The sequence below is a fragment of the Aspergillus fijiensis genome (genome assembly GCF_003184825.1).
Source record: "Aspergillus fijiensis CBS 313.89 unplaced genomic scaffold BO72scaffold_62, whole genome shotgun sequence".
Lineage (NCBI taxonomy): Eukaryota > Fungi > Ascomycota > Eurotiomycetes > Eurotiales > Aspergillaceae > Aspergillus > Aspergillus fijiensis.
Genome location: NW_024469038.1, coordinates 1 through 26,260, shown reverse-complemented (window position 1 = coordinate 26,260; position 26,260 = coordinate 1). Strand labels below are relative to the sequence as shown.

Sequence of the window (26,260 nt, the reverse complement as noted above, 5' to 3'; positions counted from 1 at the left end):
GCCGAACTCCCTAGCCCAACCAAAACCTGCCAATCCCAGTCCAGTTCCGGTGAAACACGCTAAGCTCAAATCAAAGACACGAAACGAATAATGATACAGGCACATTACGCTGATCATCGATCATACCGCCGCGACAGCAATCCTCCCACATCCTGGAGCTCGACATCATCGCCCTCGGGGATCGGGGTCGAGACTTCGGGCTGGGAGCGATAGGACGGCACGGGCGACTCCGGCGAATCGCTGAAGTGAACGCTCGATCCTCTGCGACGGTTCGACGCAAGAGAGCTACGGCGAAGGCCGCCAGGGCGGGAAGAAGAATTCGGAGCTACGGGAGATGATGGGAGTGCGTGGTGATGGTAGGCCGCATTAGGATCTGGGTTCAAGTCCGGCGAGCCGGAGGAAGAGACGGTAGCTCCGAAGTCGTAAATAGCGGATTTGCTACTGCCACTGGAATGGCGCGGTTGATGATCGGGGTAGTGGGACGGATGCGCGGTTGTGGGAGTAGGCGCGTTGAGCAGGCCGCCTACATCGAAGATAGAGAGTTGGGTGGGGGATGAAACCTCTCGGGGCATCCTGTGTGGAGGAGAGATGTTGGTCTCTATATATTCGTGGGGGCTGACTTTTATGTCGAGACTGCCTGTGGTAGACGTGTGGTCATCGTCCATGCCCCCCGGTCGCTGAGGGAAAGACCAGCTCGGGTTCAATAGGCCGGCGGGACGGCCTGTGAGGCTGTGATAAGGGGCAGCGACCGGCGCAGGACGGGGCAAATCCCTGTCTGAAGAGCATAGTTCCGGCTTCAGACGGATTCCCAGGCCTGCAGCCAGGTCTGAATCGCTGCCCCATTGATGGTGGGTGATGGTTTGGCGGCGAAAGGAGCTATAGTCCATATTCTCATTGACCGAAGCGGATGCCAGGGCCTTTTTGAATTTGTTCTTTTTGACGCCCTTGTCCCGCACGAAGGAGCCGATCACGACAGCATTGGACACTGCCGTGGCGACCAGTATCTCTAGCGATGCCAGAAGCGATCGGTACTGTTGCTCTCCATCATGCCAGATGACGGACGGTACCCGGTAGAGGGTGATTGCCACGAGAATCAGAGACAGGGCAAACAAAATAACAAGAGAGGCTTTGCGCTTCAAGGGCATGTGAGTCATCATGATAAACGGGATCGGAAATGCCACCAGCAGCAGATCTGTGATCACGTCGCAGGTCCCCATCACGATCAGGTTCGCATATCCAAGACGGCACTTCGGCCCTGGATCCGGCACGACTTGCCAGTAATGGTCAAACGGAGTGCACTCCGCGAGAGTAGCAATGACGACCGCGAGCAGGGTCGAGGCCAAGAAATAGTAGAGGGATTTGCGGAAAATATCGAGGGACCGTCGCCAGATCATACCCGAGACACGTTTCAAAAACTCGCATATGGTGAATTTTGCCGTCCAGATACTGCTCCCATATGACTGTGTTAGCGCACGTGTCAAGTCACGAAATCAGCAGAGACATTTGATCGCTCACAAGACAGCATAGAAGATCCGAGCGACCAATACCAGCTTGCTGCCAACAACCCTATGATCGATGTTCTCGGTAGACAGTCCGGCAGTCTTCGTGTTATTTGTACCCCATATCAAAATGACATGCACGCAGGCCATGCGGATCAGTAGCGGAATCACGCCAGCTAGCATAACCTTGTCTTCCATAAAGAAACGCTCGGTCCGGACGTAGCGTCCGCATACTCGAGTGACGATGATTGCAAGAGAAAACCCAGTCGCCCACCAGCTAACAAGAAGGGTGGAGTTGTTGTCTAGCTTAGTTCGAGGATTTGGGGGCGTGCTGTCGAAAAGCCCACGAGAATCCAGCATCCATTGTATACTCATGGCCGCCGAGCCACCTCCGAAGAGGGGCCAGTGGACGCTATGGGAGGGCGATCTCGATCTGTAGGTGATGGCGTGCTTCGCACGCTTGGAGGTGGACTATTGTATACTATAATGGTACTTCGCTTCGCATTCGAATGTCTCAAATCGGGGGAAATGTCATCGATGAGCACGTGCCCTCGAACTGGGGTACGTGTGGGGGAGCCGGGGCCAAGAAGAGGAGCCCCGGAGAATAATACCAGTCGGAGTTCCCAACAGAGGGTCTCGGTGGGTGGAGAAGACGTTAACCGTGTGATGAGCGTAACTGCTAAGAAAGGAAGATGGCGGGAGATACCCCTTTGAGTAAGATCCCGGAAGAGGTTGAACATGACACTACTTTCTCACAGGCGACGAGAGAGGAGTAGAGGTTGTCAACTTGTCAACAGTGAAGGAAAGCGTGAAACTCATCCGGATTCACCGCCGTTGTGACGTCGAAGTTATTATATCAATGTCCGCGGTCAACCGAGAGTCTGTTTGGGGGATCTTCTAGGCGAGATTCCGGTTGCGACCGCGTCGCGCGAGCGCAAGCAGGGGTGTCTTAACGAGAGGTAGCCGTCACCATCGTGATAGTCAGCCCGGCTGGTGAACCATGTTATATTCTCAGTGGGACTCATGGCGAGCCAGGATCTGACTGTTGGGGTCAAGGCGTTCCGATAAACTTCGCTGGCCGGTGAGGAGATAACGCTGGCCGACGGAAATTTAGGGGGGCAAGACGGGCAAGAAAGACGCCTGGGCCTTATCTTGGTCAAGGCTGGATTTGACGGAAGTCGGGGAAATTTGGACCAGAAGGAGTCGAGGCAATGGACCAGCCAGGGAGAAGCGATAGAGCCAGGATTGCACCATGGCGTTTAAGTCAGCCAATGGGTTGGGATATGACAGGCTGGTCGGATACGAAGCCCAGCAGCGGATGGTGTTGCAAGCTTGTGATATGCCCATTTGGTCCATTTGCCACCGGGGGGGGAGGGGGGGGGGGTTGCTTTTGTTTTGCTTTTCTTTCTTCGTTTGCTGCATGTGAGCTGGAGCTGGAGCTTCCAGCAGTTCCAGCTCGAGCTGGTGGAGGAAAACAAAAGGAGAGAAGATGGGCTTTCGAAAGAGCTTTCAACAAGAATAAAATCACGTGCAGGTGAAGGTACACCAGATTAGGTTTCGTATGCAAGCAATTCAATTGCCCGCCTGTGTTAACCATGCGATAAAGTCATTGTACTCGTATCACTCAACCTCGAGGTGGGTGAGTGAGTGAGTGAGTGAGTGGAGATAAGCCGATCTACCGACACGAGGGAAAGGGCGATCCCCGAGGATATCAATCACATCACATCATCACCTTCCCATTTTACGGACTACGGACTACATACAAGAAACACTCACCTACCTTTACTATCCAAACCTTCCTTGGGAAAGTAAACGGAGCGCACACGACTTCCCACCCCCCCTAATTACCCGATAGCCAAGTCTCCATGCGCGAGTCAGGCGTCCTTTATTCGAAATGAATCCTGTTCGGTTGCCTCGATACCGTGGACACCCGAGGTGGTGCCTTCCAGCAATCAATCATATGAGCACTATCCGTAACTACTATCCTGGAAACTCGAGGAAGAAAAAGTATAGATACAGCACTTCGGTGTGATTCGTTCTATAATCTCCGGAGTAATAATATGCGCCATGGGTTTTGTTTGCGAGCCAGGGACAGATAAGTGTTGAGCCACAGCATAAACGCGGTTCCTACCGTTCATCTCCAATCTCCCCTGTTCGTATACGTATACGTGGTCTGCAAGCTGGTCAGGGGTAAGGTTCAAGAAACTACCGACAGCATACGTTACGCTAGGGTAGAGGAGGAGCCGGGGTTTGCCTTGCGCTGCGTGGAAATCTCATTTTCTATCTATGCATGGTCTTTCTGTCTTTGACTAAGTTAGTTAGATTAGGCTCCAGGCAAATGGCCCGATATTACAACAACCCAAAGAATCTAGATTTCCCCGAGGATACCGCCAAGAATCTTCCCCCCCCCCCTCTCCCCTTTCCCCGGTTTCATCAGTTCCGGCTCACTTGCTCTCTCACCGAGTCAATGCTCTCCCCCTTGTGGAGACCACCGAGAACGGTTCGAATCTCCCGTAGGAATCGGGTGACTTCCTCTTCCGTGCCCACAGTGATTCGGAGACAGCCCTCACATCCGAGTTCCTTACCCCGGAAGCGCACCACAACACCACGCTTCTCGGCCATGGCTTCATAAGCCGCCTGAGCGATCACATTGCTGGGCTTGCCACCTTGGCTGGCCGGCTTGTCCAGGATCTCCACCAGAAGGAAGTTGGACTCCTTCCCGCCGCGGAAGCGCCCGATACCGGGGATCTGCGGCAGCTCCTGGACCAGGCGGTCGCGCTGAGCGACAATCAGGTCGCGGTACTTCTGCATCACGGCCTGGTGGGTCGGGGAGAGCGCCGCGGTCGCAAGCGCACTCGTGGGGCTGGAGATGTTGTAGGGTGCCTTGAGGCTGTTCAGCAGCGTCGCGATCGGGGGGCTCGTGAAGCACACGCCCAATCGGATGCCCGCCAGGCCGAAGGCCTTGCTCAGCGTCTGCATGACCGCCAGGTTGGGCCAGTCATTGACCCATTCGGCCAGACTCGAGCCCTCCGGCGCGAAGTCGATGTACGCCTCGTCCACCACCACGACCCCGTTCCACGTCGGGTGCTCCAGCACCTTCTGGATGTCCGACTTCTTGATCAGGTTGGCAGTGGGGTTGCCGGGGGAGCAGATGTACACCAGCTTGATCGAGGGGTCCGCCGACAGGGCCTCGTTGATCTTGTCCGGCTGCAGCTGGAAGTCGTTGTTCACGTCCAGTGGTACCTGCACGATCTCGACATCATTGGTCTGTGCGCTGACGCTGTACATGCCATACGTAGGGGGGCACGTCAGGATCTTATCCTTTCCTGGTACGCAGAAGCAGCGCAGGAGCGCATCGATCGCCTCGTCGGATCCGACGCCGACGAAGAGGCTTTCCGGGCGGAGGGTCTTCTGAGTGTGGTGGTGAGTGTTGCGGAGGTTGCAGAAGAGCTGCTTCAGTTCGATCTGGTGACTATCACATGTGTTCTCTCAGTGACCGAGAACCTTGCAATTGATGCGTGGTAATGGGGGAAATTGTGATTTAGAAGGAATCAACTCCGGCGGAGACTTACGGGTCGGGGTAGCGGTTCAACCCCAGAAAATCGATTTCGGGCTTGGGAGATCCGGTCGAGTGCTGCAGGGCACCTTCAGAGTCCAAGGCGAGACCCGGGCCATAGGCATTCTCGTTGGCGTCGAGCAAGATGTTCGTTCCGTCGTCCTTGTAGTCACTGACTCATTAGTCCGGTCCCGGTCGAGGATTGCTTGTGGGGGAGGGAGGGGGCAGAACACACTCTCGGGCGCAGCGATAAGGCTGTAGCTTAAGAATGTTGGGGCGCGCGCATTTTTGAAGGTCGAAAGGGGAGTTTCGTGAAGTCATCTTGTTGGATTGGTTGTTGCGATAAAGCAGAAATCGTTGCAGAATGGAAGGGAGAAGACGGATGGGGAGGGGGAGTGGCGGCGGGGGAGTCAATCGTCGGAACCGGTGTCGGAAGTGGATTTCAGGTACCGCTGCATAGTTACCCTTCCTTTATATGTATGACTCCTTCCCTTCAACTATACTCGCTAGCTACGTAGTATTCATGACCGTGCGGATGTTCCATGACTCATTGAGACCACTTAGTAGGTACCTTGTCTTTCCTATTCAGCTTCTCCTTGATTGTCCTGTATCGACTTGCTAATCTAACCAGTGCTGGACACATGCGTCAGTGGAATGGAATCCTAATGTAGAATGTGCCAATGCACGCACACAATAAATATAGTCTAACTTTATGTTTTATTGCACTTTGTTTTTTCTATACAGCATCCTGAGTAGTCCTGTTCTTCGGTGTTGGGGACCCTGGAGGATATACTAAATACACATGCCCCGACAAATACCACGTAAATTCATCAACGCCTCACTATGCCTTCAACCATATCCCCGATGTGTCTATAAAACGTTACCCGTGCTTTGAACAAGATGAAGGGGTATGAGTACAGTGCGATGCAGTTCGTGACAACCACTTTTTACTCTTCTTTCTTGGAACTGTCCGCCGAGGGCGCGTCCGACGAGGCACTCTTTTTGCCCGACTTGCGGTACTTTTCTATCTTCTCCCATAGGTAATGCATGGTCCGGCTGAACCCGGAAGTAAACAGGCCCTTTATCGACTGAACGGTACTTGGCCAACGGATCGTCTTGCTGATTGCAGCCTGCACTTTCTTCGGAAGCTCTTTATCAGCGGCAATGCGCTGCTCAAACGGACCGCCCTGTCTCCGGCGCAAGTTTTCATCAGTGTCGTTATGCTCCTTCATCATTGTGTTGAATTCCGCTCGCGGGATCTGATATAGTGACTGGAACTGGAAATAAAGCTTCTCACGGAAGGCATCGGGGAGACGGCGAACCATGTTGCCACGCTTGACAGGGTCCATATCCTGAGTGAGTCGTACATTCGTCTCCGGGTCGTCAATCCAGTCTTCCTGGGTACACCGGGGATCATTGAACGTCACATTGGGGAGGTTTTCAATGAGGGGGGCATAGAGCCGTCTAAAGTTGGCCATTTGCGAAGAAACAATATTGTTGACCTTGCGAGGATCCTCTGCCGGCAGTGACATGCGAAGGTCTCCCATATAGCTAATTCCTGCGATGGTGCTGTACAATTGGAACTCGGTGAATTCGGCGGGCAACAACAGAAGAGCCACCCGGACCGCAGACAGCAAGTTCATTTGGTTTGCTAGTCGCACCTTCGGGTGGTCGCGCAGAATCTTGACAGGCTTCTGTAAGCGGCCAGCGATGTATAGTGTGTCCCACTGGCTCAGATCCCGGCAAAGTGTGTCAATGTTGACCACACCGTACTTGATCAAAGTGCCATTGACCGTAACGAAGGGGTTGAAGTAAACACCCGCTCCAAATCGGTCTTGCACCTGCGACACTGCATACGAGCCCAAGGAGCCCAGTCCAGAATAGTGATCCCGGTGTTGAGCCAAATTCAACGAGTGCCAATGCTGTGAATATGATACGCCAAAAATGAAATCGATCATCTTGCCATTGCCCTGTTGCATGTTCTTGATAGCTGCTGGGGCTGACGGATGGCACTTGCCGGAGCCAGGAGCGCTTCCTGTCTGCTGAAAGACGCCCGATCCGTAGGCAAATGCATATCGAATAGGAGCCCGGAACTGCCACAGGATCTGTCGCAAAGCTTCCTTGAATTCCTGATTGATGATCATATGTTGATTGACACCAAAATCTTTGGACGGCAGCTCAGCAAAGTCTGAAATGGCTAGATTTGGGTTGATATCCCAGTCGCTGGGGTCGTGTCGCTGTGACGAGGTAGAGAACGAGGCAGCCGACGAAGGTAGCAAGAGCCCATTGTCAGTGGTATTTGTGTATTGCCCATTACTCCTCCGAGGGGCGCATCGGCTATAGGGCGATGGAACACTGCTGGGAGAAAGTTTTGGGTGGGAATCATTGGAGAAGGGACGGAGGGAACCCGGAATTGCCGGGCTGATTGAGCGCAGGCGCACGTAGGAGCCTGAACCGTTGTTCAGAAAGAGAGTCTAGGGGCGGATGATTAGACATCCACGCTGAATTCCTCAGTTGCTTGTCAATCAGACCGTGCTTACAGTAGCGCGCATTGTCGCGATTCCCGGCAAGGGGTGGAAAGAGCACAGCGATGGCTGTAAGTATCGCACAATTCAAGGAGCATCAGAGTTAAGATCTCAAACCATGGTCGAAGACGGGTGAAGAAATGGAGGATGAGGTCAGGTAACTAAGTGAGAGGGTGATATAAGGAAATGGGGAAGACAAGTGACAAGTTGGAAAGAAAAGGTATATACGGCGGGCAACAACAATAACACTTCAATAATCGAAAGCCGACGACAAATTGCGGACGGACGGACGGGGGGGGAAGAAGGAGGAGAGGGACTGCTGTCTGACGTACTCCGGGCTTCCCTTCGGCTGATGTTCTCGGCCATTTCCAATCACGGCGGCACTACAGTTTGGGCTCCGGATGAGGAAACTGCCCGACTTCGGCGGCGGGAGGTCACTAGCCACAATTCCAACTAGGTAGCATCAGCCACAAGTTTGGATCGGAATCACGTGGCTGCGCTTCTCCGCGGCGCGTTCCCGCCGACCCAAACAAGGCTGTAAACAAGAGGGCGCTTGTTGAGTGTCGCACTTTTACAACACTGCATGACGGTCAGTCTCAATGTCATAATTATTCTCAGCCATGGCCCAGGAAATGGAGACATTTGCCGCTCGTCTCGCTAGTTTCGACCGGGTCTTGTACCCTGGGGGACGGAGGTCATCAATCACGCCCGCAGAGCCTATCGCTTGGCCTCACAGTAGGCCTTCACCGGCGGAGGTATTTCAACAATGTTCCCCTGCAGCAACTCGATCGCTGACTTGCGCTTCTCATAGCTTGCGCATGCAGGATTTTTCTACCACCCCTACGAAACGAATCCAGACAACACAATATGTTTCCTGTGCCGCAGAGCACTAGATGGATGGGAGGAAGAGGACAACCCGATCACGGAACATTTGAAACATGCTCCGGACTGTGGATGGGCTGTAATGATGGACATTCAACAGCACAGCTCCAACCCCGCCGAGATCGAAGACCCGACTAGCGAGCGCATTGTACAGGCGAGACAGGCTACCTTTGGCGAAGCATGGCCTCACGATGGAAAGCGCGGCTGGACTTGTCAATCGGACAAGGTGAGATTGATAATCCGAGCAAGGCGACTGTAACACAACCTCTTTACCAACATTTCTGACCATTGATGTTGAATAGATGGTTGAAGGCGGATGGTATTTTTGCCCAAACGAAGAGAGCAACGACCTGGCCACTTGTGCGTACTGTAAATTGTCGCTCGATGGCTGGGAGCCAAAAGATGACCCCTTGTATGTCTCTGTCGCTCTTTCTGTCTTGAACGTGACTGACCCCTTGGCCTAAAAGCGACGAGCATTACCGACGGTCCTCAGACTGCTCTTTCTTCGTTTTCGCTCAGCCTCCTACCACAAAGAAAGGGAAGAATTCCCGCTCGAAGAAAGGTCGCGTCTCCAAGGCGGCCCGTCTCTCGACCCAATCCACTGTTTCAGAGGCACCCATGCCGGAAGTTGACGACCCAATGGACCAAAGCACTATGTCGCAATCAACCACGAAATCGAAGTCGTCGAAGAAGTCAACCAAGTCCAAGTCCAGAAGCAAGAAGAAGGATGAGCAGGTCGAGGCAGGCAGCCAGATGGACGTGGACAGTACATATCAGACTCAGCCAGAACCTCCGAAAGCGAAACGGATCAGAGGCAAGAAGAGGACAAGCGAGGATATAGCCAAGGATGATACGAATCTGGATGCAGAGACCGACGAGAAACCCGAACCTCCATCCAAGAAACGGGCGACTAAAACGCGCGTTAGTGCCCAGCAACCGGAACACGAGGAACAGCCCGAGGCAGTAACAGAGGAAGTGCCCATGGAGGAAATTCAGGAAGCGAAACCAAAGAAGAGCCGCGGTACGAGCAAGAAGAAGACTGCTTCCAAAAGCCGAAATGTCACGGATGATTCATCTACAACTAAGGCTCCAGCCTCGCCCGAGGCGCCTCAAGATCCGGAGCCTGAAGCAGTGGTTGAGAATGATATGGAGCTAGAAAGGGCTAGCGTCAAGGAGCCTAGCGAAGAGTCGGCACTGAAGCCATCGAAAAAGTCGAAGTCCAAAAAGAAAATCGAGCAGGCTCCAGAGCCATTAAATGACACAGAAGAGCACAGCGTGGAGGTTGAGCCTCAGCCGGTTGACGAACCAGAGCCACACCAGTCACCAGAGCCTCAGCCACCAGTGCAAGAGCCACGACAAACAAGGCGTTCAAGCAAGCGACAAAGCGCGAGAAACTCGACTACTGTCAAAAATGAACCCCTAGAAGAAGTGGCTCAGAGCGAATCAGTAGAAGACCAGCTTCCAGAGACCACTGCTCCCAGCCGCGAGCAAGTTGAAACAAAAAGGCACGAGTCGTTTGTGTCTGTGGAAATCACGACTAGGGCGCCAAGCAGGGAACCCGAAGCAGAGGTCGAGGAGAAGAATGGGAAGAGGAAGCTCAAAAGGAAGGAGTCCACCGAAAAACAGAAGAAGTCTAGGAAATCTGCGGAAGAGCCCACCGATGCTGTACCAGAAGATCGTGCTGCCTCCGAGATTGAAGAGACGGTTCTTGACATGGATGGCCAGACGCTGTTGGGGCCGAGCGAGCAAGAACCACAGGTGCAGACACCTGTGCAGCAAACCGCTAGACGCAGATCATCCCGAGTACCTCCAAAGACTGTTGAGAGATACAGCGACATTCCTAAAGAGAAGCAGTATGCGACATCACTTGTCGAGTCTCGGAACTCAGGTGGTCGCTCGATCTCAGGAAATGCCGATTCAGACGATGAAGACGAACAAGAGCAAGAAACGGTCTCGCCATTGCCCTCGCCGTCCAAGACCACTCCTTCGCTATCGCCGCAATCGTCCGATGCGGAAAATCAGCCTCCCTCCTTGAAGCCGACGCTGAAAGCCCCCACGTCTCGACTGCTTGTCCCTTCCCCTTCCAAACAGCAGTCAGCTTGGATCCCATTTGCAGCCAGTACGCCATCGCCGTCTAAGCGGGCTGCAAACACCGGGTCTCTCAACAGTACGCACCCCTGGACCCCAGTGGATATCGATTCTATCATTCTGGCGGGCACGAGCGACAAGGAGAACATCGATTTCTCCGATATCCTGAACAGCAACAAGGGCGAATTGAGTAGCCAGGAGAAGAGGATGACTGTTGAACAATGGATCAGGTGGAATGCAAAGAATGGCGAAGAGAGACTCAAACGCGAATGCGAGCGCTTGGTTAGCCAATTCGAGAAGGAAGGCGCTCGGGCGATGCGCGTATTGGAAGGTATCGAGTGTATGGATTGAGGGCTCATGGGTATCATCGGTTAGGAGTCTTTGGGTCGGGCGAAGGGCATTGGATAATCGGTTTTATTTTCTTTCTGCTTCTGGGATAATCTCTCAGCAATATGGGCAAATAGGAATGCGGTCGGTACATGATTATGCTTGAGTTGTTTTTCTGATATGGATATTGTCAATGATTTTATACATGCGCCTGGATAAAGGAAATCAATTTCATAGAAAGATCCAGAGCCGTAAGAACCTGAGAACCGAAACGCCGTGGGTATACTTGAGCTTTTAAGCAGCATGAACCGCCGAATCTATCCTCCTATCCTTGCCAACAAGGCCAACAAGGAACCAGACATCCTCCCCGCCCTTGTGTGCTTTTCCCCCTCCGTTTATGCAATGATCCCCAATCGACCCTCCCAGCTCTCCTCCTCCTGTTTGACGCCATTCTCGCCCCCCTTGCGCCGCTTCTCATTCCGCTTCCTCCGCTTCTCCTCGCGCTCCTTGGCGTCCAGCTCCTCGCGCTCCTTCAACCGCTCCCCGAGATCCAGCTGCCAGGCGCGCCGCTCCTCCTCCTCGCGCTCCCGCCTCCGATGCGCCAGCATGCGCAGCCGCAGCCGCACATCCTCCACCGTCGCGACGGCGACCTCCCCGCTCTGGCCCGTAGCCAGCAGATGCTGCTTGCTGTTCAGATGCTCGACGAGCTGCAGGTTATCCTTGAAGGTGAGGTCGCAGTCGGCGCAGTAGAAGCCCGCGCCGCGGCCGCGCTTCCCGACCGCCGCCCCCGCCGCCACCATCGTCGTCTTGCCGACCATCGAGGCCACGTCCAGCCGCTGCGTGCGCGACGTCGTCGCCTCCAGCGTGCTGTAGTCCACCGGCGCGTGCCATTTCTTGCCCAGCAGCTTCGCCTCGTACCGCGCCTTGGCCTCCTCCTTGCGCCGCGTCTCCTCCGCCGCCGCCTTCTTCGCGTACTCGTCCCGGTCCCAGGTCTTGCGGAAGGCTGTGTCCGAGGCGGGCGCGCCGCCGTAGGCGGAGTCTTTGTTGCTCATTTTCTGTTGGAGGCTGTGTGATTTTGAGGGGGTTGAGGCGTGTAGTGAGGGGTTGTAGGTGGTGTGGGTTGTTTGTGAGGCGGGGTTGAGTTGCTGGGGTTTGTGGAGAGAGAAGTCGTGAGTTGTATTTAACTATCGGAAGAGGTAGATAGTTGCTGAGGCAAATGGATAAGTTACCCATAGCATTTCGAGAGTGGTAGGCGGTGGACAAGAGGTCTTAAGTGGGGGGCGAAGCTTGTTTGGTGTGTTTGGTCTGTTTGTTTGTTGTTGCCTCACTGCTCAGGACTCAAGCTTAGCCTCACTTATCGATTAGCCTCTCCACCTTCGCTATCGATAGGAGGCGCGGGGAGCGCGCGAGATAGTAGCCTGATGCTTGCTTGCGTTTAACATTTAACCACCTTCATGTCTACTCACTAACGTGCCATGTTGGGGAGCTAAGCAAGACTTCAAGATCGCTCGTTTGTTAACGTACTTGCTCTTCCGTGCCTAAGAAGCCGCTCAAGACACCTTTCGTGTCCCCCGTTGCTCAAAATAGTCGAGACATCCTACTCCGTCCCGTTTACCCCTGTTGCCTACCCTTCGCTCGTATCAGCGACACCGTACAGGTCATTTCTTCGTGTTCCCACGTCCAGGCAGCAAACATGACCACAAGCCACCCATAAGAGATAATTGGCATTCGTACATGGCAGCAGCACGGCTTGATCCCACAAACGTGACACGCAACTACCATTCCACAACCCATCAACTACCCACCTGAGCAAATAGCGATTGTGTACTCTTCAGAATCCCAGCATCATACTCTGTGCCAACATCCACCAGGAAAAGCAATCCATCATGGCCACAGAATCGCACAGCCCAGACCCCCAGCCCGATAAATCATACACCCTCATGGACCTCCCCACCGAGCTCCACCTCCACATCGCAACCTACCTCCCGTACCCGGACGCGCTGGCCCTGAAGCACAGCTGCCGCCACTTCTACCCGCTGGTCTACACAGGTGTCCACCTTAAGGTCGACTGGCTGGTGGAGCGCTTCGAGCGCAAGCTGGAGTGTCCGATGGAGAAGTGCTCGTTCCGCACGGACGAGTCGTTCTGCAATGCGCGGGTGCGCCGGATCATGGAGCGCAGGCGCCGGCACCTCGAGTGCCTGCGGTCCCACGGGGGGTGCTTCGTTATCGACGGGGAGACCTGTCAGAAGGATCTGGTTCCGACATGGCTGAAGAAGCGGGGACGGTTGCAGAGAGCGCGGTCTTGGGGGTATGAAGGTAAGTCTCGCAGATCTCGGAGAGGAGAGCGGTTACAGGGACTAACACTCGCTTGTAACTAGTGTTTGTGACTGGGTTGGTCTTCCTGGTTCTAAACTTGCTGTGGCATCTGTGTGGAAGGTATGTGGGCTCCGATCTATTCTTGCAGCTTGTAAACGGGACTGACGGGCTTGGCTAGGCTGCTTCTCCTCGCGAGTTGACATTCGACCTACGGCTCTACTTCGTTCGCCTTGACCTGATTCTCTGCCCGCTATCGCAGCGGTTTGGACGCTTCGTCTTCCTCACGAGCAGCTGGCTGCAACTACTATCTCACAAAGACTTCCAAAACTTAATACCTTCCTTGCCGTTAGCAAGATAAACACCTCGTAAATGCGGACTATCCTCGCTGGCCGATGGACTATAATCTTACCTACACTCCAGTCTCAACATCTTGTATTTAGCACCAACAGCATGGCCTGATACTATACAACCAATCCACGAATTTGATTCTCTCTGCAGAAACCACGTTTATCATTTCCATTCCTAGCACCTAGCACCTAGCACCTTCAGAAGACCGTATCACAGACACCCCGAACAGTTCCCATAAAACAAACCACCCCTCCCAACAACACCCAGTAAAACTCCTCACAAAAGCCCTCAGAAAGGCAACATCTAACAACTCCATCCCCACGCTAAGCTCAAGCACTCCCCACTATCCAGGCAGACCCCATACCACAGCCCAGCCCCAGCCCCAGCCCCAGCACCCTCTCCGCCAAACCTCAAACCCATCCTCTACTCCCAACCGCAACTCAAGGAAACCCAACCCCCACACCGCATCATAACCCACAGTCCCATAAGCCTCAAACCATCCCACAACACCGAAGACAATACCGTCCCCCACGCCCAGAATCCCCACTACCACCCCCACCACCACCACCACCACCCCCCGCCGCCGCCGACGCCGGCCTCGTTCCCGCCGCAGACCCAACCGCCGACCCCGACCCATTCCCAGTCTCAAACCCAAACCCAACAGCCTGCAGATAATCGTAAGGCGTATGTATAGCACGCTCACACTCATGCTCATGCTGGTGATGATGATGATGATGATGATGACGGTAGTGGTGGTGCCCGTGGCTGTGGCCGTAACCGTGACCGTGACCGTGACCATCTACCTCCCGCTGCGGCTGCGGCTGCTGCTCGTGCTGCTGTTGGCAATAGTGCTGCTGCTGCTGCGGTTGATCCAAGCCCTCCGGAGGCCATGACTGCACCAACGAATGCGCGCGCGGCGGCTCATACCAGTACTGCTGCTGCTGCTGCGGCTGATGCTGTTGACTCTGGATCTGCACCTCCCGCGTGAGGTACTGCGTTTGCGTCTGCGTCTGCGTTTGCGTCTGCGTTTGCGTCTGCGTTTGCGTCTGCGCTAGCGGATGCTGCTGCGGTAGCCACTCCGCACCCAAGGCACCATACATTCTCGTCATGATGTTTTCCGGGGCCAGCGAGGGAGGGAGCGAGATGTCTTTCCAGGGGTCGGTGAGCGGGGGCTCGAGGATGGGGAGTTTGGGGTGGTAGGGGCCATATTCAGGATCATCGGATCGGGCGGTTGCGGTTGCTGTTGCGGGGGAGATGAGGTTGCTGGTGATGGAAGAGGATGTTGGGGCGGTGATGGTGCTAGTGGGAGCTTCTTGGCTCATACTGCCCGGAGGAGGATCGAAAGGGTCGATGGGAGGATAGCTGAGATGATTCAGTCCATCGGGAGGTCTGAGGAAAGCGGGGAAGCGGCTTGAGAATAGAGATGACATGGACATCCCTTGTAGGCTGCCTTTTGGGATCTTGGGTAAAGTTTGCAAGGTAGGGTGTCGTATTTTTCTGGTGATGGTTTGGAGTTGGAATGATGGGTTCTTTCCTTTTTCGGGGGGTGGGATGAGTTTGGAGATACAGAAGTTCCCCTAATACTAGTACGTCCTTTTATCAAACTTGGTCTACAGACTATAAACAAAGAGAGAGGTTGCGCAAAGCAGACGTGTGTAAATCAACCAAAAAAGATATGTCCCTATCCAATTTGAGTCACAGGACTCTTAGACTTTAGTCAAAGTGACGTTGTTGGTAACGTCGTATGGTGATAATGACGCGAGACTCCCTTTACATATCCATGCATCACTTCATCCCTCCCTACTATGAGACTACGCGATGCAACTCCTCTGCATGACTCTTCTCCCACGGATAATTCACCTCCACCGCCCGGATGAGCGCCTCATGCTGCTCGCTTCTGGGCTTGATGCTGATCTCGTACGGCGCCGGATGGCTGATCACCCCAGGCAGAAATTGCGGCTTCAAGTCAACCTCATTACCGCCTTTGATGGGCTTGCTGAAATTGAACACCGCCAGAGACTGCGCTATTGTCAAATAAGCGGTTGCATCTGCAATAGTCCGGCCAGGACACACGCGTCGGCCAAATCCAAAAGCTAGGAAATGCGGATTACGCTCCGGAGTGTGGTTAGCACTCGCGAGAAAGCGCTCAGGCTTAAAATTGCCTGGCTCGGGATATGTGGCTGGGTCGTGCAAGAAAGCCCTGCGTTTATCAGAATCAAGAATGATCAAGAAGGCCGAACGACAACTCACCAGATGTTAGACAAGATCTGAGACCCTTTGGGAATATGATATCCACCCCATGTATCCTCCTCCATTGACTGATGCACAACCCCCATTGGCACAACTGGGTGCCATCGGAAGGCTTCTTTAACAACAGCTTCGATGTATGGGAGATTCTCGCGATCAGCAAACCCGGGAAGACGAGATGTGCCCACTACCCGATCTATCTCCTCTTGTGCCTTCCTTTGTACTTCTGGAAACAAGGCCAGTGCGAGAAAGAAGCTTGTCAGTGTGGATACAGTCTATCGAACTTCAGTTATTGCCCCTTTTCGCTAAAATTCGATGAGTCCTTACCGTGTCAGCTCCTCCTCCATATAATGTCGCTGCCGTCCATTTGAAAGTCGTCTCCTGCTCGCTCCCAGGCTCGGGGATACCGTTCTTCTCAAACAGCCCGGATAGGAAAGACGGCGCGTGAGCGTTGCGTGACATCTGGTCGAGAACAAATGCATATGGCTTGGTACTGAGATTGTCCGCAGCCACGCGAAATTCTTTCACTGCCTGCTGAAATCCACCCCCGGGGAACCAGGAAGGTATGTGTCTCACTATTACATGCCATGTCAGAAGTCGCGCCATTGGAAGATGCGAAAGTACGTACGAGCCGGGATGAAGTCAACTAGCCACATGCCAGGTGTGATGGATCGGACAAACTTCTCCACGCTATCATTTGCGATCTCGACGAGCGGGTCCTCTCCGTCTCGTTCTATGTTGTATCCATACGCGACTTTCAGGATCACACCTCCAGCCAGTCTAATTTTGTCAATCCATCTCTCGCACTCCCTAACGTGCAGAAAATTCCAGGCTCGACCTACTTTCGGATATGAGGAATCAAGTCTTGTGGTGCTTCGAGCGATCGCAGCATGAACCGCCCGACTTCGGCCTCCTGGAAGTTATTGTAGCGAGCAACAGAGTTCACAGACCCAATCTGCTTGTGAAACAGCTTTCTATGGATACGCAGGGTGTCTGTGTACGCCATTGCGCTGGTCACTTCGTTGTAGCCGGATCTGCATCGTCTGTTAGCCTTTTTCTCTTGTATTGCATTGTAGGTTGTAGGCTTACAAATGGTTGAATTGTCCCTGTGGCCGGCTGGAGTGTATGGCTGAGCGCTTTTCCAGCAGATCCACTGCGATCTGCGCATCATTGATGATAATGAATGTCTCGCCAAGAACTTGAACTGAGCTGATAGGACCTGCGCAGATTGTTAGTCGTTTCTCACGACGTCATCTTGAGGCTGCTCACCGTATAGCTCCTTGAACTTGAACCAATGCACCCAATCTTGTCCACCAGTGGGAGGAAGATCTAGGAGATTCCCGATGAGGGGTTTTTGTCTAGGCCCCGGAGGGAGCGGCGCAGGCAGTTTCCTGCGAGTCAGAATGACTTTGACCAGGTACGCGCCAACGAGCGTGGCGAGAATTTCCAATATGTGAAGCATGGTGCCGTACTGGATGAGATTTCAACCAGGCCTGTGCAGGGTCTTGCGAATCCATCGGAGGAAGGGGGGCTAGCTGCTGCTCTTATAACTCGAGGGGTGAAGGTCCTGTCGGAACCTTTAGCATCATCGGTCGTCATGACAAATCCTCAGTAGTGGGGTTTCGTGAGGTTTGAGGAGCATTGTAGCTGCGCGCTGTCGAGATATGCGGAGGGTGGCCCCAACTAGGAAATAGTCACACAGCGGCGCAAAGCACCGGCTGCACGGGAACCATGAGTGACAGGGGTGGCATTGGTGGAGGGTCTGTCAGCTAGCGAGATGGGTGGGCGCCGGTTTACGGCGGGGTGGGTGGAAAAGTACGAGCTGAGCACTGGAACCTTTGGCTATCCCACGGTTTGGATATTGAATGTCCCTTAGTGGTATGCAAGATCCTAGGCTACGGTTGCTTGCTAGCTTCGCATGTGAGACAGTGGCAGCGTTCTCGCTTCATCTTGCCTCTCGTGCTGAGCAGGCAGCGGAGATGAGGGGATGGGTGGTCGTTGGACGGGTCTGGTGGGTGACCATCAAATTGAGAGGCGATGATTTGACAAATACTGATCGATGCTCAGCGGAAACTCCATGGGCGTGTCATTATTAAACCGAGGCGGGCTTGGTGACAAGGATCCAAGCTGAAGAGCTGCAGGGTGAGGTGTAGACGGAAGCGCTAACAGACCATTCGGGATGAAGTGTTTGGAAATGCGCATCTGTCACACGAGGGCGGGCTGAAAGTGAAATGATGTATATCTTGAGTTTCGGGGAGGAGGTTGGTGTATGGGTGCTGGTGGTTTGGGATTTCGAAGAGTGGTTGATGATGGAGGTGTGAGAGGGGAGTGAGGGGAAGATGTTCAGATACGGAAGGAGAGAGCCTAATGATGGGGTGCAAAAAAATGACCTACGCAGGGCTCAAACCTGCAATCTCTTGATTCGTAGTCAAGCGCCTTACCATTGGGCCAGCAGGCCTTGCCGTTGTAACTCTGATGCAGCTGATTTACTATTGTCTTAAAGCAAATGTAGCGTGTATGTGGAAGCTCCTCATATCTTATGGGTCAACCTCTTTCAAAACTGAGTCCAGGAGATGTCTCCGGCAAAAAGGGAAGATGATGGATGTCTATATAGTGATTACAAGCTATTCTAAAGGGTGTTTCCATATCTGAAATAGGTTTCGTGGTTCCGATGGAAAATTGTCTACCACCTGCCCACAGTATCGACCCCCTTCAAACTCCCGCGTAATCTTGAATCTATATATCTTCACCGGACCAACGACCTTCGGTGTCTAGTATCGCCGTCATAGCCCGTAACGGAATATTGGCATGCACCCCGATACCTTGACCGATTGTCAAGAAGACCCGCCTCCCAGCAGTATCAAATTCTGGATATGCATATGTTAGTCGCGCAGATCCAGGCACTTCCGAACACCGGGAGATAAGCCCGTGCCGACCGACGCCGGTCTCTGAAATAAGCTCCACAACGGTGGCAGAATCGCGACCATAATCCAAGCCCCCCCCAAGCGCGACCTTCTCCTCCAGAGAAATGACCTTCTCAGCAACAACTGCACATACATGACTATTAAAGACGCCTTCCTGGCGGGATGCCGATCGCAAAACACCCACGGCCTCACGGCGGATCACCGGATCGCGACAGAGAGTAGCGACATCGTAGAGGGGACTAATAATGCCCAAGTCGAGTGAGAAGCTAGGACTCAGTCGCGGCCGGTCCCTCAAGTCTCGTAAGTCCCGTAAAGAGCCAACTGACCGGGCTGGTAATATAGCTGGTGAACCAACACTGCTCGAAAGTTCCACGACGGAGGCAGCCAAAGCAGTGATCTCCTTGAAGATCGCATTGTATCTATCCCAGACGGTCGACTCCGACGAGCCAGACATATACTGCTCTAGTAACAGATTGTGCCTGAGACGGTGGATCTGCAATATCTTCAAGCCTGCTTGTTCCTTCACAGTCAAGGAAGGACCACGAACTTGCTCGAAGCAGTCCAAGGCACTGGACCACTTCTGCAGTATCTCCGTATAGCGCCGCACCAAGATTTCAGGCTCATCAACTGTTCCAAATCTCGCCATAGCATTGACCATGAGATGATATTCGCGCCTAAACATGCCGTCGTGATGCTCATATACATCGCGGGCCTCTGCAAGGGAGGAAAAGCACTGTGGGATGACGACAGATCCGTTTCCAGTCAACTGCGCTGAGGTTGAAGACGGATTATCCTCCTCGTTTCGTGTCTAATCATAAGATCAACTTCCAGTCAAAACTCGAGAGTATGTGCAATCACGGAAAACAAGTGTGACCTACCAAGGTGAAGGCCTGTCCATGCAGTCTAACGAGGAGCATCCGCAAGTTCTCAATCTCAAGGCTCGGCACGGTAGACGGCTTCAGAAACGGATGATGATATGTCCCGGTCCTTGGATCATAGGTGACCTGCCCGAGTATCTTCACCCCATTGCGAATATGATTGACCGCGGCGATGTAATGGCTGGACATGATCTTCGCTGCTGGTCAACCACCGATACCCAAGCCACAACCAGCCCACCGAAAACATACCTCATAGCAAATGAAAAGAACGCAGGAAATCAAACAAACATCCACGGTGAGCCTCCTGTCGTGGCTACCACCCATATGGAGGGATGGGCTGCTGGCCGAATCCGAGGGACCTAAGAGAGCTCTGATCGCCGCTACGTACTCCCTTACTGCAAATGTATCGTGCCCCTCACGACTGAACCAGAAGCCAGGAATCTGCCGGTCATTCTCGAAATTCTCATGCAACGCACCCAGGGCGACCAGCGCATGCCAAATAGGTTTCTCGTGCTGACTGACCTGCAACACTGACCGGCTCCAGAGTTCCGATCCGCAGTAGCCCGCCAAAGAGAATACAGTCTTCTCGCAGAAGAACTGGAAAGATCGGATTTCGCGCTCGCTTCTCGCATACGTTAAGGTTGCGGGAGAGAGAGAAGGCCGCGGAAGAGAAAGAACCATCGGGGACAGGGAGGTTGTATGGTAGCCGTCACACCTGCGACCAGTGGAAGTGCATCTCAAGCAGCTCGGTCTGGTCTCGTCGCATTTGATGCGTCGCTCTGTGTGAAGGGAGAAGAATCAACAAGCTGACCCAGGACTTTGATATTGTGGTCTGGCAGACAAACTCACTCCTACAAGATTATGTTAGCTGAGCTGTCTGCCGTCGAGCGGTGGTGCGTGTAGCTTACTTGCATGTCAAACATCCCGACTTGGTCCGTGTCCTATATACTATCTGTCGCACCTGCGGAGTTGCCATCGCGAGAGGCCATGGGACTGAATGGGAAAGGTGATTGTCTTTCAAAAAACAAGGGTCAAATCAACTTGATACCCATAAACATGTGATACGTGGATACGTGGAAATGTGTCGATGAATGGATTGGTCGAGGAAGCAAAGAGAAAGTAAGATCCGTCAACAGCGACCGGGAAGCCTATCTCCAGGAAGCACTAGTCCCCTTTGAGCCGTGGCAACACCATACATACAGGTAAGTACTAGGTATGGATATAATAGCAGCATTAATTTCAAAAATGTCTAAAAGCTCCACGATCAACTTGACAATGTCAATATTTCAAGACATATCTGCGGAACAGCATCCTACAGCTACATAATTCATACAGAAATTGTTACTCCGCCAGCAGCAGTTTGTCGTACGTCTGTCCCTCGTATCTAGACCTCTCCCTGTCATCACACAGCTGGTCCATTGAATGGGAAACTATCCCACAGTGGCAATTCCATCCCACCCCATCCCGTGAGCGCAGCACTGTACTCGGCAGGATCCACGGCAGAATAATCATCCACACTTGGCCACGGCTCATATAGCCCGAGTTGCGAAGGATCGGAGACCTCCTCGCTGACAGAGGCGACGGTCTCAGTTTGGCTTTGTGTTGAAAGGCTGCGATCATTGAGACTGAAAAGCTTGCTGACGTATCGACTTCTGGTTTGTTGGGCATTTTGCGCGAGTCGTTGACGCTGATCATAGACGGCGTTCTTGAGCAGACTGAGAATCTCAAGGTAGTGAGCAGCCTGAGCAGATCGCTCAGAAAGCATGCGCAGGATGTCGAGAGCGTCATCGTAAGTTTCCTCATGCAAAGCGCCTGCTTCTTTCTGTGAAAACATGGAGAAACCCAGCACCAGTCCAGCTGCAAAGATAAAAGCCTTGAGGATGCACATGTTTCCCAGAAAGAGACGAGATTGGAAGACCTCTGAGCATGTCTGGATCATATACAATGCTGAGTCGACGCATGCCGTTGCAAGTTTGGAATATGCCAATTCCTCATTGTGTTCATCATTCTCGTCGCCCATGGGACTGCGATTCAACTGTGCAAGCCGAAAACCCAGAGCTGATATCAAGAAGGGACGTGTCACTATGATAACAGCGAAGTGATAAGTGCACGCAACATGTAAGTTCCCGATAATATGCTGATGAGCCGCAGGCTGTTCATAGTCGGTACCGGGGGGCGCCAGTAATGACTCGGGTAGCTCATCACTCCAGTCCTTCAGCTTCGTTAAGAGGGCATCAGCCGCCTCGACCGAGGCTGCCTGTTTTCCGTAAAGCCCAGTGATGATATCATCCAAGATCTTTGACAACTTGAAAGAAGCCACCAGGCTCCTTTCTGCCTGGCTATCGGTGTGTGACGTTGAGAAAGACGTGTCTTCTGAGTCCGAACGTAATGAGGTTGTCGCAGCTGCTCTGCCGAGAATAGAACTCACTAGTAGATCCAGTACGCAGAGACTCATCCATACCCGTGCTCTGATATCTTGTTCCTTGGTTGAGACGGTCTCCCCGAGGTCGGTAAGCTGTAGTCCTAGTGCCACTGCTGCGCGAACAGCTACCCCGAGGTACATGAATGCGGCGTTCCTGCGACACGCGCCGAGCATGTAGTATGACATCAGAAGAAAAAGACGCACTAGATCCAGGCTTGGATTCTCGAGCATCCCTGCAAATGCGCTGCGCTGAGCACAAGCGAAGAAGAACTTTCCAGCCCTCTCTGCTAACGGATGATGCTTCGACGCTTGCGCTCCAATAGCGATAACGATATTCAGCAGAGCTGATTTTTTTTGATCTCGATTGCCATTAGTGTCAGCGCTTGAGCCAATTGGTGCTTCCAGGAGCTGCATCACTTCCTCTTCTGACAGAACCTGCATGAAGCCGCTCGTTGCTGCACTGTAGGCTTGAACATAGTATTGCTGCTGACGTACGTCAAACTCATCGTCCAGCTCCAGGGGAATATCATCTGGCGACTCGGTCTCTAGCATGTCTTCGCTTTTCATATTGTGGGAGAACTGCGATGGTCCAATGCATTGCGTAACGGTATCTCGAACGAGTTGCAGGAAAGACAAGGACGCAGCCTTTCCGATATACACTAGAAGAAAACTTCATGAGGGGCTGGACCCTGTCAAAGTGCAGTCAGGCAATGCTTACCTCGTTCACCCCGAAGGTTACGCAGCATGCGAGGGTGGGTCCTGTGCGGCGTTTCCGGAGACAGAGGCCCTGGTCCTAGAGTAGACACAGCTGGCCCGGAAGACGAAGAAGGTGGGAGGCCATTGATTTGACTTTCGGAAGATGCTAGGTTCAGAGAAGTAGAGTTTCGATTGGCAGAGATCGAGCCCGAAGGATATGCGTTATGATTGTTCCCATTTGGCCGCCGAGCACTGGCACGACGAGCCGGAACACAGGTATCGGCGCGACCAAGCCGGATGCACTTTGCACATGGAAATGTGCCACTGCATCGCTTCTTAGTCGCCCGACATGCTAGGCAAGCCTCATAGGCCCGTAGTCGATTCTCAGGGTGTACCTTCGGTCGCGGCATCACATGTGATAAGGAGGAATAAGGTGTGGGTTCAGAGACTCGTTCGGAGCTGTTTCGGAGGAACCTGCTCTGACATCTGGTTCAGGCTTCACTTGAGTAACTGCTTGCAAGTAGCTACCACCATGCATCTCACCGTGGTGGTTTGGCATGAGGGTTTGGGATTGTTGTGAGCGATGGTTGACACTTCCCCAGGAAGTTGTTTGAGTGGTTGTATCTAGACCAAGGAGCCCATCTCCACCCACCGCTTGTTGAATGGCCAGGACTTCGGGTAACGGCAATGGCTGACCCCACACTGCGATAAGCCCGATAAGCATGCTATCGTTGCTTTATGGTACGTATCTACTTCTACTAAGTTAAAAAAAAGAAAAAAAGAAAAATTAAACCCAACATGGAACAAGTCAACCTGGTCAACAGATAAATTCATAAATTACTAAATCTCATATACCAGATACATTCTCAAGAGAGTGACAGTTTGCGGGATCTCAAATCAAGCTGGTAGAATCAAACAAACAACAAACAAGACTGCAACGGTTCTTCCTCGTCCTGCGACGCAGCAACGCTGCTTCCAATCGTCGTGGATGGTGCTTCGACATCGGCTCAAGCCATCTAGGCTATCTCGCCTGATTAGAGCATACTCGCGCACTTCTTCTATTTCTCACTCGCACACTCCTTAGCGAAGGTGTCAATGTAACTCGGAAGGGTCTTCTGCCAGACGGTGGCGTCCGAGTCAAGCTCCTTGATCTTGTCGCATTTGGCCTCGGTGATGTTGAGAGAGCCCGACTGCAACTGACTGAGGTGGCTCTTGAAGATAGGCTCAGTGGCCTGGAAGGCACAGAAGCCATAATCGACCAGCCCCTGGATATCGTTGCAGAGGGGCTTGTTGCCTTTGGCAGAGCAGCTCTTCTCGACGGCGGCAACGGCCTGGGTGTGGAGCTGCTTGAATTGCGCCTGCTCAGTGGCAGAGATACCCAGCTTCTGATCCATGTCCTGGATGAGCTGCGGGAGGACTTGGTTCTGGACGTAGGCGTTGTGCTGGTTGATGGTGGCGGTGCAGTTCTGCTCACACACTTCCTTGTGGAAGTACTGCAGGAGCTGCAAAGGCTTGTTGCCCAGGACCTTGGGGATCTCCAAGCAGCTTTCCGGAATGCTGGGCAGAGAGGGAAAAGCAGCGGCGTTGGCGGCCGAGATGACGGTGGCGGCCACCACGACAGACGAGGCACTGATGAGCTTCATTTCGGGTTTGGGAGGTGGAGCTGGGAAAAGACTTGTAGAAGAATTGGTTTGCTAGAGACTGTTCAGACAATTGAACTGGATTGGATGCTTGTTGATGATATCCTGAAGGTCAGCAGAGAGGGTTCTTATATGTCTTCCACGGCCATAGGCCTACCCCGAGGTCATACAATGTAGAGTGTCTTCCATCATGCTACACACATTTGCGTGGGATCCGAAGCCCGATTGAATTTTTCTTGTTGTTTGAGGGTTTGTTTCAACCTGCATTGTCCCAGCACAACCAAGCATGATGCCTGGTGCAAGTCCAAGCATCGCGGATCAGTCCGAACTCTGCTCCACAAGAACCCAAGAATGAGTCGATCCTGATCGGAACAAACAGCCACCAAGGGTAGCCCGGACCCGTTCTTCGACGCCATGCGGTGAAACTGGCGAGGTGGAAGCGGCTGATCGACGTTTCGACCAAAAATTGAAGATGACGGGAATATCCCAGAGAAACTACTATGTCTGGACAGTTGATTTGGCCGCTGCACTGAATCGTTTCAGGTGAGATCATACTTTGCATGAACCGAGGCACAGTTGGTTCTTTACTTCTCTCAGGGTTCCCCGACGCTTCCACGGGAGATCGCTGAAAGTTGGGAAATTCTCTAACAAAGGCCGAGATTCAGCCAGGCCGACATTCAGCCCTGATGTAATCTGCACCGCTCCGACTGGCACACGAAACCAAGGATTGTCAGCCCGTGTCTGATGTTGACAATATTGTGCTGGGTTGATGGCTCAGAATCGATACATCAGTTGCCGAAGTGGCCGAGCCCCCATCCGTGCGCACAGGGTTCAATGACTGAGGTGCTCCGTCATGATCCAGTACCTGAAAGATGAATCATGGTCAATATGTCAATACCGACTCTAAGAGCCGGCCTTAATCTCCCAGGCGACGGAAGGACAATCCGTGCCCACTTCCTAGAACATCACTGGCAGCTTTCGAAACATCAAGCGGGAGATAGAGCAGAGTGGCCTTGCGCCGATGACGGCATTGATTTGCACCGAGGTCAAGGAGACTCAAGGCCACTTAGGAGACTTCCAGATGTGACATAAGCTTCGAATGTAGATCCAACTCGTTGCAGGGCCGAGGACTTGCACCAAATCGATTAGGCGGGCCATCAACAATCTGCACTGCAGTGCGGAGAAACCTGCAGAGTGCCTCGGAACAGCTGCCTCAGGCACAGATTTGTGCCTTACAGAGCCAGGCAACAACCACAGGCCACATCCCATTACCTAACGAAAAAGAAACCCACGATTCACCGGCGAGAAAATCCAGGTACACAAGCGAAAGCGATTGAAGCCAGAAGCAGCGGGCTCGCGCAAATTTTCCTAGCGCCCCATTGGCCGAACCAAAAATTACTCGAAGCAAACACAACAAACCCACCTGACCTCGCTTGTGGCTAGCGCGGCCGCACCGCCCACGACCCCCATATAAAAGCCTCCTCAACCCCCGCTTATTTCGAAAATCAAGCGACTCTACGTGAGTGATCCCTCCCCCTACCTTGAGGATTCTTCCCACAGAATTTCCCAAGCAACAATCGTGCCACAAACAGTCTCACTAACCATCTTCTCTGCCCACAGTTCAAAGAATCACTTTAGAGTAGACGTCCCACCTCTGAGCTCTTCTAAAGAGCCACAGAATCCTCACCCTTGCTGATGACTTCTATGTCCTCGTTGTCCTAAAGTGAAGCCGTTTTTTACTTCCGACTCGACCTTGCTTGTCGCCGCGCTCTGTTACGACTTGTCTTCGGACGGGCTTGTTTCGGGCGATTGGTCTTGCTTTTGGTCCAGGGAGTGGTGATGATCTTTACCTTGTCGTGACGTCTTGACTTCGGTCGGTCTGACTTGGTGGGCGTCGAGGAGGTCTGAAAGG

The 26,260-nt window shown here is 53.1% G+C and overlaps 10 protein-coding genes and 1 non-coding gene across 11 annotated transcripts; 2 read left to right on the top strand and 9 right to left on the bottom strand.

Moving 5' to 3' along the window:
* Nucleotides 1-113: 113 nt before the first annotated feature.
* BO72DRAFT_500187 (putative integral membrane protein Pth11-like) lies at nt 114-1,874 on the bottom strand (the record flags this gene model as incomplete). Its single annotated transcript, XM_040948884.1, has 2 exons — nt 114-1,446; nt 1,516-1,874. 2 exons carry the CDS (start codon nt 1,872-1,874, stop codon nt 114-116), a joined length of 1,692 nt encoding a protein of 563 aa, XP_040797234.1.
* A 1,353-nt stretch (nt 1,875-3,227) lies between these two features.
* On the bottom strand, nt 3,228-5,376 carry BO72DRAFT_471768 (histidinol-phosphate transaminase; the record flags this gene model as incomplete). The annotated part of the gene is made up of 4 exons (XM_040947104.1): nt 3,228-3,247; nt 3,989-4,971; nt 5,072-5,227; nt 5,291-5,376. 4 exons carry the CDS (start codon nt 5,374-5,376, stop codon nt 3,228-3,230), a joined length of 1,245 nt encoding a protein of 414 aa, XP_040797233.1.
* Nucleotides 5,377-5,754: 378 nt separating this feature from the next.
* On the bottom strand, nt 5,755-7,893 carry BO72DRAFT_437830 (phosphatidate cytidylyltransferase). The gene is made up of 2 exons (XM_040943363.1): nt 7,596-7,893; nt 5,755-7,529 (listed from the first exon to the last, which is right to left on the bottom strand). The coding sequence occupies exons 1-2, from the start codon at nt 7,605-7,607 to the stop codon at nt 6,003-6,005; spliced, it is 1,539 nt and encodes a 512-aa protein (XP_040797232.1). The 5' UTR covers nt 7,608-7,893; the 3' UTR covers nt 5,755-6,002.
* A 307-nt stretch (nt 7,894-8,200) lies between these two features.
* BO72DRAFT_387612 (uncharacterized protein) lies at nt 8,201-10,901 on the top strand (the record flags this gene model as incomplete). Its single annotated transcript, XM_040941685.1, has 4 exons — nt 8,201-8,335; nt 8,392-8,688; nt 8,765-8,874; nt 8,930-10,901. The coding sequence occupies 4 exons, from the start codon at nt 8,201-8,203 to the stop codon at nt 10,899-10,901; spliced, it is 2,514 nt and encodes an 837-aa protein (XP_040797231.1).
* Nucleotides 10,902-11,027: 126 nt separating this feature from the next.
* BO72DRAFT_451904 (U4/U6-U5 snRNP complex subunit SNU23) lies at nt 11,028-12,087 on the bottom strand. The gene has a single exon (XM_040945604.1). It carries the CDS (start codon nt 11,927-11,929, stop codon nt 11,273-11,275), a length of 657 nt encoding a protein of 218 aa, XP_040797230.1. The 5' UTR covers nt 11,930-12,087; the 3' UTR covers nt 11,028-11,272.
* Nucleotides 12,088-12,280: 193 nt separating this feature from the next.
* On the top strand, nt 12,281-13,691 carry BO72DRAFT_437822 (uncharacterized protein). Its single transcript, XM_040943362.1, has 3 exons — nt 12,281-13,193; nt 13,256-13,313; nt 13,372-13,691. Exons 1-3 carry the CDS (start codon nt 12,764-12,766, stop codon nt 13,391-13,393), a joined length of 510 nt encoding a protein of 169 aa, XP_040797229.1. The 5' UTR covers nt 12,281-12,763; the 3' UTR covers nt 13,394-13,691.
* Nucleotides 13,692-15,344: 1,653 nt separating this feature from the next.
* BO72DRAFT_500180 (cytochrome P450) lies at nt 15,345-17,250 on the bottom strand (the record flags this gene model as incomplete). Its single annotated transcript, XM_040948883.1, has 7 exons — nt 15,345-15,741; nt 15,792-16,063; nt 16,116-16,363; nt 16,417-16,568; nt 16,631-16,822; nt 16,878-17,007; nt 17,058-17,250. 7 exons carry the CDS (start codon nt 17,248-17,250, stop codon nt 15,345-15,347), a joined length of 1,584 nt encoding a protein of 527 aa, XP_040797228.1.
* Nucleotides 17,251-18,174: 924 nt separating this feature from the next.
* On the bottom strand, nt 18,175-18,246 carry BO72DRAFT_t247. The gene has a single exon. It is a non-coding gene; the product is annotated as a tRNA-Arg (tRNA).
* Nucleotides 18,247-18,524: 278 nt separating this feature from the next.
* On the bottom strand, nt 18,525-20,566 carry BO72DRAFT_387508 (Zn(II)2Cys6 transcription factor domain-containing protein; the record flags this gene model as incomplete). The annotated part of the gene is made up of 5 exons (XM_040941677.1): nt 18,525-19,520; nt 19,591-19,782; nt 19,840-20,369; nt 20,440-20,441; nt 20,499-20,566. The coding sequence occupies 5 exons, from the start codon at nt 20,564-20,566 to the stop codon at nt 18,525-18,527; spliced, it is 1,788 nt and encodes a 595-aa protein (XP_040797227.1).
* Nucleotides 20,567-20,857: 291 nt separating this feature from the next.
* On the bottom strand, nt 20,858-23,300 carry BO72DRAFT_531179 (Zn(II)2Cys6 transcription factor). Its single transcript, XM_040950341.1, has 2 exons — nt 22,731-23,300; nt 20,858-22,671 (listed from the first exon to the last, which is right to left on the bottom strand). Exons 1-2 carry the CDS (start codon nt 23,116-23,118, stop codon nt 20,993-20,995), a joined length of 2,067 nt encoding a protein of 688 aa, XP_040797226.1. The 5' UTR covers nt 23,119-23,300; the 3' UTR covers nt 20,858-20,992.
* Nucleotides 23,301-23,525: 225 nt separating this feature from the next.
* BO72DRAFT_246628 (uncharacterized protein) lies at nt 23,526-24,477 on the bottom strand. The gene has a single exon (XM_040939980.1). It carries the CDS (start codon nt 24,349-24,351, stop codon nt 23,767-23,769), a length of 585 nt encoding a protein of 194 aa, XP_040797225.1. The 5' UTR covers nt 24,352-24,477; the 3' UTR covers nt 23,526-23,766.
* Between the last annotated feature and the right edge of the window lie 1,783 nt (nt 24,478-26,260).